At 42.5% G+C, this 18,926-nt stretch overlaps 3 protein-coding genes across 4 annotated transcripts; 2 read left to right on the forward strand and 1 right to left on the reverse strand.

Moving 5' to 3' along the window:
- Positions 1–277: 277 nt before the first annotated feature.
- LOC127334392 (zinc finger protein JACKDAW-like) lies at positions 278–2,781 on the forward strand. The gene is made up of 3 exons (XM_051360834.2): positions 278–416; positions 1,063–1,459; positions 1,927–2,781. Exons 1-3 carry the CDS (start codon positions 278–280, stop codon positions 2,777–2,779), a joined length of 1,389 nt encoding a protein of 462 aa, XP_051216794.1. The 3' UTR covers positions 2,780–2,781.
- A 305-nt stretch (positions 2,782–3,086) lies between these two features.
- LOC127334390 (DNA cross-link repair protein SNM1) lies at positions 3,087–6,706 on the reverse strand. 2 transcript variants are annotated; one of them, XR_007872150.2, is made up of 11 exons: positions 6,132–6,706; positions 5,751–5,931; positions 5,409–5,648; positions 5,191–5,335; positions 4,917–5,048; positions 4,771–4,837; positions 4,610–4,687; positions 3,947–3,999; positions 3,732–3,869; positions 3,545–3,616; positions 3,087–3,406 (listed from the first exon to the last, which is right to left on the reverse strand). XR_007872150.2 is itself a non-coding variant. In XM_051360833.2 (10 exons), the coding sequence occupies exons 1-9, from the start codon at positions 6,631–6,633 to the stop codon at positions 3,768–3,770; spliced, it is 1,500 nt and encodes a 499-aa protein (XP_051216793.1). In that variant the 5' UTR covers positions 6,634–6,706; the 3' UTR covers positions 3,087–3,616; positions 3,732–3,767. The 2 variants fall into 2 exon arrangements, 1 of the variants encoding a protein (XP_051216793.1); XM_051360833.2 differs by having other exon boundaries at positions 3,087–3,616.
- Positions 6,707–13,443: 6,737 nt separating this feature from the next.
- LOC127334393 (OVARIAN TUMOR DOMAIN-containing deubiquitinating enzyme 12) lies at positions 13,444–17,860 on the forward strand. The gene is made up of 10 exons (XM_051360835.2): positions 13,444–13,624; positions 14,877–15,051; positions 15,231–15,304; positions 15,879–15,933; positions 16,046–16,120; positions 16,378–16,451; positions 16,562–16,610; positions 17,012–17,096; positions 17,371–17,427; positions 17,500–17,860. The coding sequence occupies exons 2-10, from the start codon at positions 14,884–14,886 to the stop codon at positions 17,541–17,543; spliced, it is 681 nt and encodes a 226-aa protein (XP_051216795.1). The 5' UTR covers positions 13,444–13,624; positions 14,877–14,883; the 3' UTR covers positions 17,544–17,860.
- The last annotated feature ends 1,066 nt before the right edge of the window (positions 17,861–18,926 follow it).

Raw genomic sequence — 18,926 nt, forward strand, 5'->3', positions numbered from 1 at the left:
TAACTTACCCTTCGACTATAAAAAAGATCTGTGTGCTAGTCTAGTTTCAGTGGTCTCACACAAACTATTAGGCTAATTAACGAGATTATCTGTAGTAATTGGAACAGAATTTGTCAGTTTAATGGTAATGGTAAAGCTACAGTCATTGATGTTGATTGAAAAGAAATTAGCCCTTCTTATTTGTCAGCATCCGGTTGATTCCATACCCTCATGCTTAAATAAGCATTCTCCTCTCTTCTCTGGCACATTCGAACACCAGAAACTGAGCTACCAAACAATGTCTTACACATCCGAGGAAGAATCTGAAATCAACTTCCAGCAGCAGCATAAGTCGGCAGTCTGTGAAGCAGCACTGAGCAAAGGCAACCCCATCAACTCTGCAGCTAAAAAGAGACGAAGTCATCCTGGCAACCCAGGTAAGGAAATTGTTTCAGTATTCATGAGTTCAAGTAAAACATCTTAGCTATGATTTAGCGGTTTTCAACTACCGCAAACGAAGAAAAATAACATGATAGCGTTAAAGGTGGTCTAAGCCCAATAATCCAGATATAATTTTCAACTCTACATCAAAATAGAATAGGAATCAGAATCATGGTTCTCATATAAAGATGGTAAAACGCTGTCATAATACTTAGTTGATCAGAAATTCAGGTATAAAGAAAGATTATGAGATTACTGTAGCATGAATATTCGGTTTAAACAAGATATATATCATATTGGTATTTAGCGTTCATCCTTAATTTAAGGAAATCCACATAGGCTACAAGGTGATATATGTTCTACCAAATATGGAACAACATTGTGCAATGCAAGAAATGCAGAAGGGAATACACATAAAGGAAGCTGCTGCCATCTTGGCGGTCAGGCAACATGCTACTTTGGTTGTTAACGATGGTTTACAGACTCACCCGGTCATGATTTATTCCAGTAACAAAAAAATTACACTCAAGACGTACAGTAATAGTTCAAACAAAAACAAGCAAACGGTTTTATATTAAGTGGAATGTGCACAGGAACCACAAACTGTAAATATCCAACATCGTTATGTTGTTCATTGTGCAGATCCAGATGCAGAAGTAGTTGCATTCTCACCAAAGACACTATTAGCAACGAACAGATATATATGTGAAGTCTGCCATAAGGGTTTCCAGAGAGACCAGAATCTCCAACTCCACCGGAGATGTCACAACTTACCCTGGAAGCTCAAACAGACAAGCGGCACTGAGACCAAGAAAAAGGTGTATATTTGCCCTGAGATCACCTGCCCTCATCATGATGCAAGCCGTGCTTTGGGTGATCTAACAGGCATAAAGAAACACTACTCGAGGAAGCATGGTGAGAAGAAATGGAAGTGCGAAAGATGCTCCAAGAAATATGCAGTTCAGTCAGACTGGAGAGCTCACACAAAGATATGTGGCACCAAGGAGTACCGATGTGATTGCGGAACAATATTCTCGAGGTATTTTCCTATAAAGAGCTATAATATACACTAGCAGCTAAAAATGAGATGCCTGAAGTTTGTCTATTACTACAGCTACTAGAAGTTTCAACTGGACTAACTGCTGATTAAGAATGCTCCAGATGTGATATTCAACTACCTCTGATTGTATGCTTACTAACAAAAAGTTCAATTGCAAACAGAAAACAAGCCACCATCAATCTTGGTGTCATAGCAGAAATTGTTGAAAAATAATAATCAAGGCATTAATTTCCCACACTTGAAAGAAAGATACAAACTGATTGTCAGGAGTAAATTTTTTTATATGTCAAAGTTAAGGACTTCAAGAATCATGAGCATAACAATGTAGAGTTGAATTGTACAACTCCAAACAATTTGCACCACGGGACAGAGAGAAGAATCATAAGTGTTATCTGAAATGCCAATATTTGGAAACTGACTTTGTTTCTGTTACAATATTGTTACAGAAAAGATAGCTTCATCACACATCGAGCCTTCTGTGATGCACTAACTGAAGATAACTCAAGAATCAACCAAAGCCTTGCTGCGATGGTGGGAAGTTTGCATGGTCAACAGCAAGACATCTTTCCACACACAATACCTACTGCAAGCTATTCACCAACTGATGCAGTTGGAAACTTCTCTGGAAATAGCCAGAGTTCAGATAAACGTCTGAGATCTATATCTCCTTATACTTTCATGGCAAGGAATACTTCATTGTTCTCCCACCAGATATTGCCAAACGATTCTAGTATTCCGATAGATGGGAGTGAACCAAACTCTCCTTACATGTCCATGAGTTCATATATGTCAGCGACAGCCCTGCTACAGAAAGCATCAGAGATGGGAGCAAAGACCAGTGAAGATCCTACATCTCCATTACTTCTGAAAGGTTTTCCGAATTACTTTACCACTAGGAGTCATATCTCTTCTGGAATCCTAGGGAACTCGACAGCTAATAGTGATATAAAGAAGACTGCTGAAGTCAACAACAGCTCTTACATGAACTCACCATGGGCTGGTAGCTGCATTGGACCTAATAATACAGTGCCTTGGATTGGACTTCCTCCGTTCTCCACAAGGGCAGAAAATAGAAGAGAAAATAGAAGTTCTAACATGGGTGATGAGGATCACATGCAGGAAAATGCACATGAAAGCATTTTTGGAGTTAGAGGCGTGGGACTAACACAAGACTTTCTAGGTTTAGGAGGCAATGGTAATGTCCAGATGAGTGATGACACCTACAATGGGAATACGTCATTGAGCTACTCCGATGAGCAGCCGAAATCCCAGGAAGATATCTACTCTTATCATCAGTAGTCTCATCAATATATAGCGCTGGTGAAATCCAGTTGGGATTCATAAGATAAGTAGTTCACTTACAGCAAGAGCTCAAGCTTCAGCTGATGCTATCAGCTGAAGTCACTTCAATAGCAGGTACTACAATATGAACCTTATGTGTAACTGGAAATAGGGTTAGGACTTAGGAAACAATTTCATGAAATTCTGAAGACACCTGAGATGAACTCGACTGAATCAGCCAGAGTGGCTTAAGGAAATCTTGTATTACATTCAATAAGAAATAAATTCTGTATACAATTACGGTTGTGGATGCAGGAATGCAGAGTGCAGAACAACGTGTTTGGTTGAATAATTAATAAGTAGAGTTTGTACAGTTACAACTTACAATTTCAGCGAGCAGCAAATGAACAAGAAACAACAGAGCTGCCTCTCAAATGAGAAAACAACAGAACAAACTTTAATCTGCTTTCAGTAAACACGCATGCCTCTCCAATGATAATGCTCACAGCATGATGGATCTGGAAGCAGCAAAACACTGCCTTCTTCAACTGGGCGGTTCAATACAATACATGCAAAAGCTTGTTTGTACTTGTGAGCCAGGTCAGAGGTGGCCGGGCTTCATGCGCCACTACTGGCTAAGCAAACCTGTAGTGTGGTTGTGATCACCCATTTGTAGGGTTGTCAATAACTTTTCTTTCTACCAACACATGAAGACGCAAGGCTTTGCATGGCTTTGCATGCCTTTGCAAAATGTGTGGAAAAGTGGCACCTCTTAAAGCATACCCTTTTCAGCAAAAAGAGCCGCAATCCTCTAGAGAAGAACTTGGCTGCTCTTCATGTAACATCATGATGCCACTAGCACATAAATAGGCATTCTTTAGTATATGTTGAAGAAGATCGCTATAGGAAAATATGAAGATACGAAGCATTTAAGTCAGAATGTGAATGTAGGAAGGCGTACAACACATACCATGCACTTTTATTGAAACTGATCATGCTTCATCCATCACAATCCCTTCAGCCATTCCCGGAAATATGCTTGCATTTTATCTCGATTCGCCGCATTGCCAACATTAACAGTGGGGATTACCTTTTGTGGTTTCACAAACTAGGCAGAGAAACATCAGCCTATAATTAGAAGACATCACAGCAAATACTACGGTGATTAACAGCCAGGGGATTTACCTTCAAAAAGTCCTCAAGCTCAGTGAAACTTGAGTGCTCGCTATAAGGTACACCTACAAGAAGAAGAAATTGCTTTAAAGGAAATCATAAAGGGACAGAATAAATATGCAGGTTTGGAAATGCTGAACATGTACATCTGATACAAATTGGACAAGAATGAGTCTAATACAAAATGACCATGTTACAGTTAACTCTGAATTTGAAACCACATATGCTTCCAATACAGGTTCAGCTTTTGGTTTAAAAATTTGGTCATCTTACAGCTTGACAAGAGACAAAATAATCTTCTAATAAGCAAATGTAGGATAGCTCATCAAAGGACACAACCCATGTAGAACCTAAGATAGGGTGCAACTCTTTTTTAAAAAAAAATGAGGCAAAAGATTTGCCATTTTCATTGATTAAGAAGATGCAACTCATTTTGGCTTTGGCTGCAATGGAAAAACTCTACAAGGGTATGGAAATTAGATCAATGGAACATCTGACATATGAATTACCTTTTGAATCAGAAGACAACAAATTCAGTTTGTGGTTACCAGAAATTAAGTCCACGCCGAGCATCATATATCATATATTTTCGGAAATAAGTTGGTGGTTACCCACCTTCTCATTAACAAAGTAAACATGAAGGGAAAATACATTATCAGCTCTAACAAATCCTACCGTATATTGTAACACTACCCTTAGAGCTTGGTTTAATTAGGTCAAGCTCCTTTCCAGCTGCCTCGGAGAAAGTCCAACCTAATAAAAAAATAGAAAATAGTACTAAAAATCATGCAATTACAAAGTTTGGACACAAAGTTGATCTCCCCAAGATAATTAACCTGTAGGTCGAAAAGCCAGCACAGCTAGAAATCTTTGGTTATGAGTCTCCAAGTACTTCTTCAAGTTCTAACAAAAGTCAGTTTCTGGTAAGAAATGTTAGTAGATAAATCATAGAAATTAATGTATCTGACATTCGTCTCGAAACCTCATGCTGCACTGATGCAAGGGGTAGAACATGGAGTGAACTTTGATTGCATGAACTTATCCTTTTGGACAAATTTGGCCAGCCAAATGAGTGAAGAATTCGCCTTCGTGATGCATCAGTATATATGGGTACCTTTCAAGAATATACAGAATATCTTAACTGAGAACTAGAAGATCCGCATAGCCACTTCAGACAGCACAACATCAGGAAAGTAATTGACCAGAAAGACACCAGCAGAAAGACAAAATAGTGAAATCTCAGATAAATATAGTACCTCTAAAGCTTGAGAAATTGCTAGATAGACATTCTCTTTCCCAATGCTATATGCCCCGACAACAATGAGTGTTTTTGGTTGCTTCTTTAGATATCTTTGAGCTGTCCTCACAACAAAATCGATGACATCCTCCTGTGGTGGGAACCTAAAATACTTTAAACAGGTTAGCATAGCTGCCATGACAAGAAAATGCTTAAACCTCACAGTTGTGAACTGACTTGTATTTTGGATTGCAATATGTCGTATCCAGGTAAAGCAAATTTATGCGGCCAGTCTGGAGGAGTGGGTGCAATTGCATGGATTTTGATGCCCTAAAATCTCCAGTGTGGAGATAGGTCTTTCCATCCCTAAGACGGTAGTGAATTAGAGCTGCACCAGGGCAATGATTGGCCTCCAACAAGGTAACAGTCACTCCCTCAATGACATACTCGGTATCAAGCTCCAGGGGGCAAATATACCTGCAAATATCAATTTTAGCACTTGGTGGTTAGTACTACTGCTGCCACTGCTAGACAATTGGACGGTTCATCATCAAAAAATAAAAAAGAACGCAGCCTTACTCAGAATCGATTGCCAGTAACATCTTCACCAAGCGTGCTGTGAGTGCAGTACAATAGATAGGACCATGGCACCACTTCTTGGTTAAGCCACCATAATGGTCATAATGAAAATGGCTGAGAAAATAGGCAGAGCACCCCTCAGCCGCTCCATATCGAAATGCATCAACAGTGAATGGCGTACCTAGGTCCGTCCAATTTAGAGAAACACGAAAAGAGCTACTCAGTGAGATCAAACGTAGTTATTCAATAAGTACCACTCTCAATAGCATACACGCATCATTCAGCACACTAATTAACTAGTAGATACATCACTGTGAAAATTTATCAATAGACAAAATGCGCAGCCATAATAGTAATACCGAGTGCAGGAGCGGCCTTTACCGGGAATCTTCTTGTAGAAGGGGCAAGCGATGGGCTTCCTCGCCGCAGGCGCCCCGTTCTCCTCCGACCCTCCCCATGATCGCTTCTTACCGGACAAAGCACCAGAAGAAGAAGAGGGGGAGGGGGAGGAAACCCGGGATCTATCACGGAACCCCTGCGCCGCCTCCTCCCGCGGCGGCGGCGGCGGCTTCTTGATTCCCCACGCCTGGAAGAGGCTCCTCTGCACCAGCGGCGCCGCCTCCTCCCGCGGAGGCTTCTCTATCCCCCAGGCCTGGAAGAGGCTCCTCTGCACCAGCGAGCCGCCGCCCTTGGCGTCCGTTCCGGAGGCTGCCTCCCTCGGGTGCTGAGGAGGGGCTTGCAGGGAGGACCAGTCGATGCCGCTACGGTAGAAGTCGTCGGCGAAGCTGCTGCTGGTGGTGGCGGCTGCGGTGGGGAAACCGTTGTCATCGAGGTCGTCCGGAACGGGTAGGGGCGAGTCGGTTTCGACGTCGCCGGTGGCCATCGCCGGGGCTTGCTGTCGGCGGGAGGGTTTGAAATGGGTGGCGGCCGGGGCGGGAGGAGCGTGGTGGTATTGGTGGGAAGGACTCCAAACCTATACGGTCTAGTGTGAACGCGTCGCATGCCTGCCAGCCGTCCGATCGGCTTGGCTGACAATCCGATCCCGTTTACTTCCGAGTATATCGTTTGGTACCCTGAACCATGGTGGACCAGGAATAAAGTCCACGACCACGAGGCCATCCATATTTGCCTCCAATTGCTAAAAGAATGGCTTCTTAGATTAGTACTTGCACTGTCTGTCACGTAAACTTGTGTTAGGTTTCGTCTAAATTTAGATGTATCAATATAAATATATCTAAATTTTAAAAATCTAAGGTAACTTCCGTTGATGGACGAAATACCTTTTTCTACCAAGAAACTTTTCATTCATGCTCAACAATATTTTACAGAGCAAGTAAAAAAACAATATTTTACAGAGACAAACATTCACGAAGAAGCCCGGAAGTTTGAAAATACATTCCTAAAAACACACTCCTCATTCAGTGTGTGACCACAGTGGTAGACACACACGTGAAACAAAACGGCCTAAGAGCACGTTCAATAGTATAGACAACTGTCGACGCTCCCGTGTTGCCTCCCCGCCGCCGCTGGCCTCTGCTGCAGTGGCGGCGCCACTTGCTGCCAAAGGTCGCGTGGGGAGGTCCGAAGCTTGTCTGCCGCGTTGGTGCCTGTTCGACTCAGCTGGGGGCGGAGGTCGGGTCGCCGGCGTGCGGAAGCCAGGGAGGCGGCTCCGAGTGCGTGGTGGTGGTGCTTCCCTGCCTCGGGCCATGTGGGCAGCAGGTGTGGACGCCGGGGCGGCGACCCCGGGATGGAGGACGGTGTAGGAAGCACTGTGGCGTGTGGTGCCATGGTGGGCTTCCTGCGTCGACGACAAGCTGCAAGGCGGGCATGGATTCGGCGACATGAGCGGACATACTTCAACGTCCCGTCCTGGGCATGGTGAACTCCATGCGAAAGCACTGCATCAACCTCAGCCTATGCTGACAATGTATATGTCCTTGGACGTCGCTTCCTCGTTGGAGGCATTGTCGAGGAGCTCCTTCACCTCTCTCGTCATTTTGAGTCTCAGTTTCTCCAGGTGAAAACCTAAGCTCGATGTTGTTTCTAACATATGAGTAGGTCGCGCTTCAAAGGGATGGTCAGAAAATGGCATGCACCATACTTTGTCTAGTGTAGGCGACTTGTCGTATCCCCCGCCCCTACCCCCACACACAACACCTTAGGTAACTTTCATGTGTAAGTATGTTACTCAAGATGGGACACGGATTTGGTGCATATGGGTACCAGTGTTCCCTCCACTTTCAGCTGTTTAAAAAATTCAAAACCTCACATTTTTATGTTTTAAAAAATTATGGTGTTAAATATGTACATAGATATGTTCATGAGAAGTGTATGCAAAAAAGTTCCAGTAAAAAATACTTTAAATTTTGGAAAATACAAAAAACAAATTTCTAACAAAAGGATACACTATTGTAATACTCCCTCTGTTCCATTCTATAGTGCCTATAGTTTTTTGGTACGGAAATTAGCGCAAGAGTATTTTTACACAAGATCCCCTAGCCGAACGATTTGAGATCAACGTAAAATTTGGGAAATCCATATCTTCCTAACTTACCATAACAAATCCCACAAATCTATTTTGTTGATTCTCCATATATGTGCAGCCAAGTTCAATTAAGGAAAGTAAAACATTGCTGCCTAATTTTAAGAAATCGTTGGACCATGCATTAGAAATCTCAATTAATTGTTTCTAATTTTGTATGGATTTTTTCTCATGCATGTTGTGTGGGAGCTGAACGGGGGAGGGGGTAATTGAAAAAGTCAAGTTACAACCTTATATTCTGAAACAAATGCCAAAAATCTATAGACATTATAGAAAGGAACGGAGGGAGTACCATTTTACTACCATTTATTGTCCAAAATTTGTATTTTTTATATTATTCAAAATACAAAGTATTTTTAATGGAAATTTTTCCATACACCCTGCCTGTGTATATCTATCTATATATTTAACGTCATAACTTTTTGAGACTTAGAAACTTGAAATTTTAAAATTTTCAAAAATCTGAAAGTGAGGAGAGCATTGGTACACATGTGTCAAAGACACTTTCTGCTCAAGATGTCCCTATTCTTTGTTGCTTGCACTACATCAGACAATGATATCATGACTGGTTTCTCGCAAGCATCCTACATTGCATGTTACATTGTTGATTTCATTCTCATCAACTTGCTTCTTATTGTGTGTCTGATCCCGTGAGATCGGGATGGTATTCTCATAAGAAGGAAAAACAACCAAAATATGACTAGCGCGGTATCGAGTGAAAGAATGAGAAAAGAAAACTATCAAGCCAAAGAAGAAGGTGCTGCTTACTAAAGATAATTTAGCTAAAAGATGATGAAATGGGTGTACAAAATGTGTTTTTTGCGGAGAGCAGGAGACTATTGAACACTTGTTTATCACTTGTCCTTTAGCTAAAATACTTTGGCGCACGGTTAATTTTACTTTTGATCTTCCACCTCCAACCAATATTATGAATATGTTTGGTAATTGGTTAAATAGAGTTGATAGACATTCTAAGGCTTTTATCCATATTGGGGTTTCTGCCTCATGTTGGTCAATATGGAGGGCGAGGAGTGATATTATTTTTAACAAAAAACTTTCTTTTCATTTCTTGCAGGTTATCCATATGGTGTCACATTGGGTTCAGCTGTGGGCTCTTCTGTCACCGAAGGGACAACGGGATGCTATGGCTACTGGATGCACACGGCTCCAGATGGTCGCTCAGGATATCTTGTGCCAGGCTGGTTGGCGGCACAATAGACGACTACAATGATGTGTAGTCCAGTTTCACTTTGTTTCTTTCGCTGGTTGATTTTTGTATCAACTCTGAGCGATGCCTGAGATGTTATAAACTTTGTACTCGTAAATGTTTTTAATAAAAGGTCGTGTGCATCATTATGATGCAGAAGCCGGGGTTTCATTCCCCATTTTGAAAAAAAAAAATCGGTAAACAAAGAAGTCCATTATTAAGACTTAGACTTTGGACGCCTTTAGATATGATCGTGTTCCATCATTGCTACCATGCTGCGACTCCTGTACTGGACGCCGTCAACTCGGGCTTAACCAGAGATCGGCAGACTGAGACCAATCAATTCTGTCACTGAAGAAAAAATAAAAGTAGCCAACCATCGTGAAATTAGTACTCAATGTACGGAGCACAAAGTTTGACTTTGTTGAGTGTCCACTGGCTGGTTTATCGCCGCTGACTTGTTTAACTCCGCGTTGCAAACATGAGGCCGACGACCGGAACAGAAGAGCTGTGCTGTGCGCTAGCATACGTGAACTGGTTAACCAATCAATTTTATATGTTCAAAAAATCTGAAGAGCAGGAGGAGTCCTTTTCGTCTCTAGGCATGGCGTGGCTTCACGCTGTGTGCCCATCCAGATTGCGGGATACGGTCGGGAAGTAGCGCACGTGCAGGCTGTTTAACATTGCGGCTGCCTTCCCGAACGGAATGGGTCCAACTCTTCTGGAACGCCGAGCTATACAACCCATGACGGGATCAGCATCGGGCGCCCTGCTTGTGGCGCCAGTAGTAGGGACGTAAACGGATCCGATTGATCGTCTATTACCATATTCTTTAGTCTTTACCATATTTTTGTGATAGATTCGAATTGATGCAGATATCAAACTACGGATATGGAGTGAATTCGGACTGGACTCGAATTGGAAGCGGATTATTAAGCAAATATAAACATAAAAAATAGAAGTATGCTTTTTTATGAAAAATATGTTTGTAATTAAATGCTATAGCTAAATATACACACTTGTTCGTACAACAAAGAAAATTGCGTGCTAATAGCATACATATTTTAGCCGATGAACTAACTATATTATCTAAATATTAAGGGTTTGGCTATTTTTCTCAGATTATCCTCACTGAGGATCTTGAATAATCCGCCATTTGCGGATAATCCGTATCCGCGGATAGTATTAATACCATATCCTCTACCTTATCCACCGGATATACGCTTGACCAATATCCGCATCCGCATCCATATCCGATGGATTTCTAAAAATGCAAACCATATCCTCAAAAATAGATAGGATGCGGATTCGGAGCGGAAATTATCCGTACCATTTACGCCCCTAGCCAGTAGCCACATGCTTCATTTTTCGAATTAAAGGGCTCTCTCCCCCGATTTCTTAAAATAAAACCATGGAAAGACCATCCAATTATTACAACCACCTCTCCTCCCTCTTAGACTCTCGATGAGAGAAGTTAATGACATGAAACTACCATTTTACCATTAAAATTTACCAAAGATCACCACTCTACGTTCGTGGAACAAAAAACTACCAAATTTATCAAAGGCCGCCACTTTACGCCGCGCTCCTGATCCGGTCACCCGCGGGCACCACCACCACCGTAGAATGACAACGTCGTGCTCCTACTCCACTCACGCATGGACGCCGCCAAGTGTAACGGCATGCTCGTGCCCACCGCACTCATGCGCGCATGCACTGGCGTAGCTATGTACAACTCAGGGGAGGGGGGGGCACCGCCCCCCAGCTTGTAGAAAATTAGTGATGGAATTTTTTTACATGTCTTGTAGTAGATTTATTTTTAGCATTTTGCCCTTCATATCATAAGTTTTGTGGTTTGCCCCCAAATATTTTAGCAAGCTCCGCCACTGCGTGCATGATCGTGCCCCGCCCATTGTCGCATGCCAGCCCATGCGCATGGTCGTGCCCGCTCGTCCGTCATCGCATGCCTGTCCATGCCCGCTGTGCAGCCACACGCCTGGCCATGCCCACCGTGACACCACACGCCTAGCCGTGCCCGCTGTGCCGCCACGTGCGTACTGCTGAACCTGAAAATTCTCGGGGTAGACAGAACAAAGAGAGACGAGCGGCGGGTGACGTACCTCGCTGGAGTGCGGAGTCGATGGGGTTCTGGTGGTTTTCGGCATGGTCGAGACAGGGAAGAGAACATCTTTTATTCTTTTATTTTCCGGCGTGGGCTGACAAGTGGGCCATTAGTCCACATCAGCAAGTTCATTATGTTATTTCCACGTCATCACCTACAGCGATCCCCACGGGTCAGAAATGGTATCAATTCTTAATCAATTCACATTTAATGTGTTTTTTTTTTGCCAAAAACCTAATAAAATATGGTGAATTTTTGTTCCAAAAACGTAAAATGGTGATCTTTAGTAAATTTCAACTATAAAATAGTGGTTTTATGCTATTATATCTCCGCTGAGAGAGACAACACCTAAACTTGTCCGAACATTAACATCATCTGAAGCTAAGGACCCCAAACTACAGCCCTTAAAAGGCATTATACACAAACCAAAACCTAAAACCAAGTAAGAAGCCAGCAAACTGAAATTTACAGACAAACTACCAAGTAACTATTACAAGGACCAAGATCTTTATTTCCTCCACAGACTGTTTTCTGCAACTATCTTCACACCCTCTTGCTGCTTGTGAACGATGCCCAGCCAGCCGCTGCGCTGCGCCGCATTGCAATGTTCCTGGCGCAAGCTTGCTTTCCGCAACATAGACCAAGACTCTATGCAGTGAGAAATGATGTACACGGCTACATTTGGATTACGTACGTGGGCAGACATGATCAAACATAGCTGCATTTCTGGCGTTTCAAAAGTCGACCAAATAACTGCAGTAACACCCACAACAACAATACTTTTAAATTTACCTGGAACAGCCATAACCCAGTCACTCAAATTCTGGAAATGCGCAGGGACATATACCATGCATGTATGTCGCACATTTAACTGCACTTCAAATATACTTGGCTAATTTTCACTCGAAGAAAATGTGATCCAAAGTCTCCAACTCAATCTATTAATAATCATCAATAGTAGTACAACAAAATTTAAAATTAATAAAAAATACATGTATGTTTTGGATCACCTAGCGACGACTACAGACACTAACGCGAGCCAAAGGCGCGCCACCATCTTGCCTCTTCATCACCGGAGCCGATCAAAGCTTATCGTAGTAGAGTTTACTGAAGTAGACAAACGGAAAGTTGTCTTGCTAACACTCTAAAGGACCGGCAGAGCAGCGATCGTCGCCAAAGATGATAACCGTAGATCGGAAGAAATTAACTTAAAATCCCACCAACAGATACGGAAACCGGCCGGATCCAGAAGATCCACACACGACTCCACGCGTCTTCCGCCGATGCAAGACGCACCACATCCATTAACTAGGAGAACAAAAACATGACTAGGCTCGTGTTTACTACTTCCTTCGGGGCTAAATACTTGTTGCAAAATTAGGTAAATTGCATGTTGAAATATGTTTAGGTAAATTGGACTTGTGAGAAGTATTTAAAGCCGGAGGGCTAAAATGTGTTTAGATAAATTGGCAAACTTGCTAAAGTAACATTTTCAGAAATTTCGGTATGTTAAAACAGATTTTTAAACTTACAGAGGTCCGTCCATTCCCCTTTACATGATCAGCTGCGACTGGAACAGTCAAAATCCTGTGGAAGCAATTTCGAATTGCACGTGCGCTTGGCCAAGCTGACCATTGCGTGTGGCCTACTTGTCAGGCAGACAAAGTAGCTTTGCCGGAGAATGACCAGTGGGTCCCGTGTTTGATGGGTGGTAGGGTAGTTAGGCTGCCGTACGCGTAAGAAAACGCGGCAGCGAATCGCAACTGAAGCAAACCAGAATCGGCGTCGGCGTCCCCTTTTAAATCGCAGCTCGTACTTACTTGCTCCAACAAGAACGAAAAAGGGGGGAAGCCGTCTCCCTCATCAATCCGCGTCCCCTTTCCGTTTCTTCCATTCCACCTCACCTTCCCTCTCCCCGGAAATAAATAAACGCGCCCCCACCGGAAAGCAAAAGCCTCCGCCCTCGCGCCCCCGCCGAATTCACACCCGACCTCCTGCCGCAGGTATGCTCCCGTGCTGCTCCCTGATTTCCTTACCTTGCTTTGGGGATTTCTCTGTGCGATACTAGGAGAGGAGAGCTCGAATCGAATCGGGTTCATGGTCTACGGCCGCGGAATGGATCTTTTTTCTTGTTGTTGGAGGAAATTACGGGGGGCGGGATCGATTAGCGCGGGCTGCCGGGGTTGGGGAGTTGCTAGGGATCTTGCCAATCCGTCCAGCACAACGGCTAGAGGTAGATTGATTCTGGAGATTCTGGAGGTAGCTTGTTCAGTTGTTCCACGAGCAAACTCATGCTCCCAGGTGACAATATATAGTCTATGCAGTTTCTCGCTCAGATTTTCGGTGGTTGGGAGTCGGCCACAATCAATGCCCAAATGCAGAGTCAACGATTTGTTTTCGGTGTGATTGAACAGCCTGATTGTGTTAGTTGCAATTAGAAACCCTCAAGATTCTGGGCGAGAGTATCCATAGGTAGGCAGGACCCATTTTGTCATCTGATTAGGCTAATTGTAGCCCCCTTCTAGTCGACAGTAGAAATTCTCTTGGATTCTAGAAACGAATGCAGAATTGCAGATGGCTTCAGGACTTGGAACTTGGAAGAGCTAGCAGTGAAGTTAGTTCCAGTTCTTCAGATGGAGAGACTCTCTCCCGATAATGGCCATGGCCATGAGAATAGCGACCCAATTCGCTGCCGTGTAATCAGGACTTTGCTTGCTTCAATCTCAACATGATCCATGCCCCTATTACTTACACATCATTACATATCAAATATCTTGCACACATTATGCAGATCTATAAAGTGCACAATTCAGTGGAAGTGGACAAGTACTTACACCTTACATCATACATAGGATCCTAGATATATGACCTATTGATATGTGGCTTTTCCTTCAACTGAGAACGGGGTTGTAAACAAGGATACGTTACATCAAATGATTGTCCAATTCATTATTCGTCATTCTCAATAAACAAAGATAATTTTAGCAAATGCACTGTTTACAGTAAACTAATAATTAGAGGCTCTGGTTTACGAAATAAAGTCTTGCTTTATGATTTTATATTCTTGTAGATTGTATATATTTCCTGTAATTCTGTATTTGCTACGTAAGTGCTCATAAATTGCATTTACCGTTTTCCAACCCTGCATATGTTTCATTTTTTGTTGTCTATGACATCTGAATTTCTATGTTCTACCAGCACATTTCGTGAACATTATTGTAAAATACTATTTTCCTCATTTTCTTTTTCCTGTAGGTTGCAGATGACGCATAGGTTTCCAAATGAAGGTGCCTCATCCAGCTCCACCTCTGCGAGCAGCCAGAGAAGTGAGACCGATGATGACAAAATGATTGCGATGCTTCTTGAAGAAGAATATGCCAATCTTGATGGTGCTATGGCCAAGCGTCTTACAAATTTAACATCTATTCCTGTAAGCTGTTGCATGCATGTTCTGTTCTGTTCTATTTATTTCTGTTTTCCGTTCCTTTCCTAGTAAGTACCGTTGATTTGTTTGTTTTGCACCCTTATGTTTTTCTCTACTCTATGGTATGATATTGGTTAAAAAGATGAATTTCTATCTGACACTCCTTTCCTTTGGCACATTTGCAGCATGTTCCCCGGATCAACACGTACTTCCCGACGTATAGTGATGCCACTATGGATCATCACCGCCTTCACGATAGGTAACTTTTAATAAAAAAATTATATATGATTTAATCTAGTACAGTTTTTACTTCTGCCTCTTGCAAAGCTAGGCTTCATTTTTAGCATAGAAAGTACTGCCATATATCGTCTTCAGTGGAAGAGGACCAGAGGTATTAATGTTTCATGCATGTCGGATGGCTACATGCTTTCTTATCAGTGTTTTGGTAAACATTTTGACACATATTAAGATTCTAGAGTTGGTAGCTATACAAGTCCATATAAATTTGTTCTTGCATTAGTCCATAGAAGTTGACCCAAAAGCTAGAAGCATGATTTTTTGCTCTGAGCCTGACATTTGGGACTGTATGAAAGACATCCGGAGGACATAGGGAAAACTTTGGCACAGCGTTCGGATTGTGCATCTAAATCATATCTTGCTTTTATTTTTTACGTTTCAAATAAATGGTATATTTACGTACTGAAACAGTTTTAGCATGTACTCTGGTGCACACACCAGAATCTGCTTAAGCTGACCTGGAATCACTTACCCACCTGTTTCACTGAATAATATCGTTCTTCATGTATTTCTTAATTCAAGAGTTTTTTTATTAGGTTAAATGCATATGGCTTGCTTGAAGTGAGGGTATCAGGCGATGGCAATTGTCAGGTTCGTGTTTTTTTTCTGAAGCAGAATTCTATTAACTCAATGAAATTACATTACCTCTTAAAGTTCTTGCCCATATGTTCATCTGATGATGCATCTATTTATTGTTTTGTAGTTCCGTGCACTCTCAGACCAGCTATATCGATCACCCGAGCATCACAAGCATGTTCGTAAAGAAATAGTGAAGCAGGTATATTGGTCACCTGGGCATATCAGAAATACCATTGTTCAGTATATGTTACTTGCTCGTATGGCTACACTGGCACTTCTTCCTTCTATGCCTCAACACATGCATTTTCACCTTTTCCATGAATACCCCTTTGTCTGATTTACTACTTTTTCTTCTTCATGTGAGCTGTAGATAAGCGGATTTTCATCGCTAGGCTATAGACTAGTTAATTCTGTTTACAGAGACTTGAATGCTCCCTTTTTTTATTTCTTCTACAGCTCAAGGCATGTAACTCCTTGTATGAAGGCCATGTCCCAATGAAATATAAACACTACTGCAAGAAGATGAAAAAGTACGCACTTACGTGGGCCTGATTTTGCTGCGGAGTACTTTGATGGAAACAGTTCATTCTTGTGATTCTGTACTTAGTTATTACTGTCACTGAAATCTCATATTTTCCAGATCCGGTGAGTGGGGAGACCATGTCACACTACAAGCAGCTGCTGATAAGGTTAATTCTATTTCACACCCAATGTTTCCGTCATGTCCCTGCTGGACTGAAACTTTACCCATTTCCCTTTAGTGCTGCAAGATTTTCTTCCTGTTTTATTCGATCAGTTTTCCAATTTGTTTTTCATTGTAGACTAACATATTCTGTCAATGTCAGAACTACTTAATATAATTTTAGTTATACCATAATCTTAATGGTCTCTTAATCTCTCGTGTTATTACTTTCTTTGTGCATTACATGTCATATTTATACTTGTGTGGCACTAGAAGTTCTATACATTAGTTGAATATATATATATACTACCATAGTTTTGTACCCTTATATGGAACTAGATGTTCACATCTTGACAAGATGAGCCCCTTGAGAAACAAGACACCTAATGTTTCTCTTTGCTTCTGCAGTTTGCTGCGAAAATATGTCTTCTAACATCATTCAGAGATACCTGCTTTGTTGAAATTGTTCCACAATATCAGGCTCCGCAGAGAGGTAAAGTTTTGGCCTGTGTCAAGGAACAACAAATATTTTGCTTAAAAAAACACTAGTCGTAAATGGTACTATTTTTCGTTATATACTTGCACTTGCTGCTTCAGCATATTATTTCCCTCACTAGATGTGTTGCACGCATTTTGCAAATAAATAAATATCTGTTGTGCGGACGCTTATACATATATTATCTTTCATTACTGCATAAATATAGATTAAAGCAAACAAATAAATAACTGGTTGTGATGTCTCATGTTGACGCTGCATATTTTTTCAGAGCTCTGGCTAAGTTTCTGGTCCGAAATTCACTACAACTCACTGTATGATGCTCGAGGTGAGAACCCCAATGCCCTTAGCTTCTTTAACCATATATTTTATTAAGAGGAAATTACTTGTTGCGTTGCAGTCCCAAGCCAATACAAGCCTAAAAGGAAGCACTGGTTTTTTTAGATCCACTTACTGCTTCAGGCTTTGGATTTTGTTGCATGGCCTTCTCGAAGCGACATCCTCATGTAGAGCGGACACCCCCTCTGTGTCCTTCTCCACTGAAGGTGTGAATCGTGGGTCTGTTGGATGGCACTCGTTGGGGCGGTACAATACAGCATCAGATATAGCTCAATACTGAATTTGAGGTTGCTTGTAAATAGATGCCTACACTGACATACAGATTGACTGTACAAATGTTTGTTCATTGTTACATTTGTATACGGTGCTACTCCATGTAATTTCATTCACTTCATTTATGGGAACAATTCGTTTTAGGTTAATTTTTTTAGACTGGATGTCCATCGTAAGTACTTAGTGCCTGAATTACATATGCATATACGGGACAGCAGTTGCTAACTCTGCTTCATAAGTTTGTATTGGTGATGCGCTATTTTTTTTTTTGCTTCCGTGGCGTTTCTACACTACTTAAAAAGGAGGAATGTGTTCCTTATTCTGCCCACAACCAGTACGTCAAAGAGTTTCGTCGCTCGCCCCGCACGCGCACATAACTGGGCCAAAAGCCCAACTAACTCTCACCGCCGAGAACCTATCTCGCTCCCTCTCTTTTTTTTCTCTCTCACAAACCATGGCGGCAGCAGAGGGCTTCACCGGCCGGCGCCCTATCTCGATCCCCATCCCCATCTCCGCCCCGCACCCCTGATCCTTGACACCACCGCCGCCCCCTCTGGATCCCTGTCTCCACCGGCGCCCTCTGCATCCCTGACTCCACCGGTGCCGTCTTGATCCCCAACACCACTGCCTTCCCTTTGATCTCCGTCTCCATCGTCACCCCCTTGATCCCCAACACCATCACCACCCCCTGCCCGACGCACCGAACACAGACCCTATTGGAAGGCTGGAATCAAGTTTGTCTGCCTGGGTTCATCGGAGCCCATCGTTGTAGTGACTAGGTCGTCATTATCTGCACCCGATGGGAGGTGGGTGACAAGGAAGGCGCCGCAGCCTCCACGGAGTCGCCAGCGCGTGTGTTTCTGCGGCCTTGGAGGCATCCCCTTTTGAGAATGACGGTGCAGCTTTGGAGATGTTTGGCGAAGCCGTTCCCAACCTGGATCTGGTCTCCGGCCATGCCAACATTTATTTGATTCTTTCGTCTAGGCATTCAAGGTAATTAAACCTGTAAAGTGGATTATCAACAAGCCATTGAGAGCTGGTGAGACTGTCTATGACTACTGACTACCTTATTTGTTAAGCATCTGTCAACTATCCTAGGATACCTACTGAATGTTTTTTCTGCAATAAGTACGGAACAATAAGAGTGTTTTTTCCATTGAAGAGTTTTTATTCTACTAACGACTCACATTATCCTGCTAAACTTGAGAGCTTCCT

Source organism: Lolium perenne, chromosome 2, assembly GCF_019359855.2.
Source record: "Lolium perenne isolate Kyuss_39 chromosome 2, Kyuss_2.0, whole genome shotgun sequence".
Classification (NCBI taxonomy): Eukaryota; Viridiplantae; Streptophyta; class Magnoliopsida; order Poales; family Poaceae; genus Lolium; species Lolium perenne.

Coding starts and splice junctions, on each gene's coding strand:
- LOC127334393 (XM_051360835.2), top strand. CDS start 14,884: ATGACGCATAGGTTTCCAAATGAAGGTGCCTCATCCAGCTCCACCTCT. Junction 16,121..16,377: donor GTAAAGAAATAGTGAAGCAG/GTATATTGGTCA, acceptor TTTCTTCTACAG/CTCAAGGCATGTAACTCCTT. Junction 16,611..17,011: donor TACAAGCAGCTGCTGATAAG/GTTAATTCTATT, acceptor TTGCTTCTGCAG/TTTGCTGCGAAAATATGTCT.
- LOC127334392 (XM_051360834.2), top strand. CDS start 278: ATGTCTTACACATCCGAGGAAGAATCTGAAATCAACTTCCAGCAGCAG. Junction 417..1,062: donor AAGTCATCCTGGCAACCCAG/GTAAGGAAATTG, acceptor TTCATTGTGCAG/ATCCAGATGCAGAAGTAGTT. Junction 1,460..1,926: donor TGCGGAACAATATTCTCGAG/GTATTTTCCTAT, acceptor ATATTGTTACAG/AAAAGATAGCTTCATCACAC.
- LOC127334390 (XM_051360833.2), bottom strand. CDS start 6,633: ATGGCCACCGGCGACGTCGAAACCGACTCGCCCCTACCCGTTCCGGAC. Junction 5,649..5,750: donor TTACTGGCAATCGATTCTGA/GTAAGGCTGCGT, acceptor TGATATTTGCAG/GTATATTTGCCCCCTGGAGC. Junction 4,688..4,770: donor GCTGGCTTTTCGACCTACAG/GTTAATTATCTT, acceptor TTTTTTTATTAG/GTTGGACTTTCTCCGAGGCA.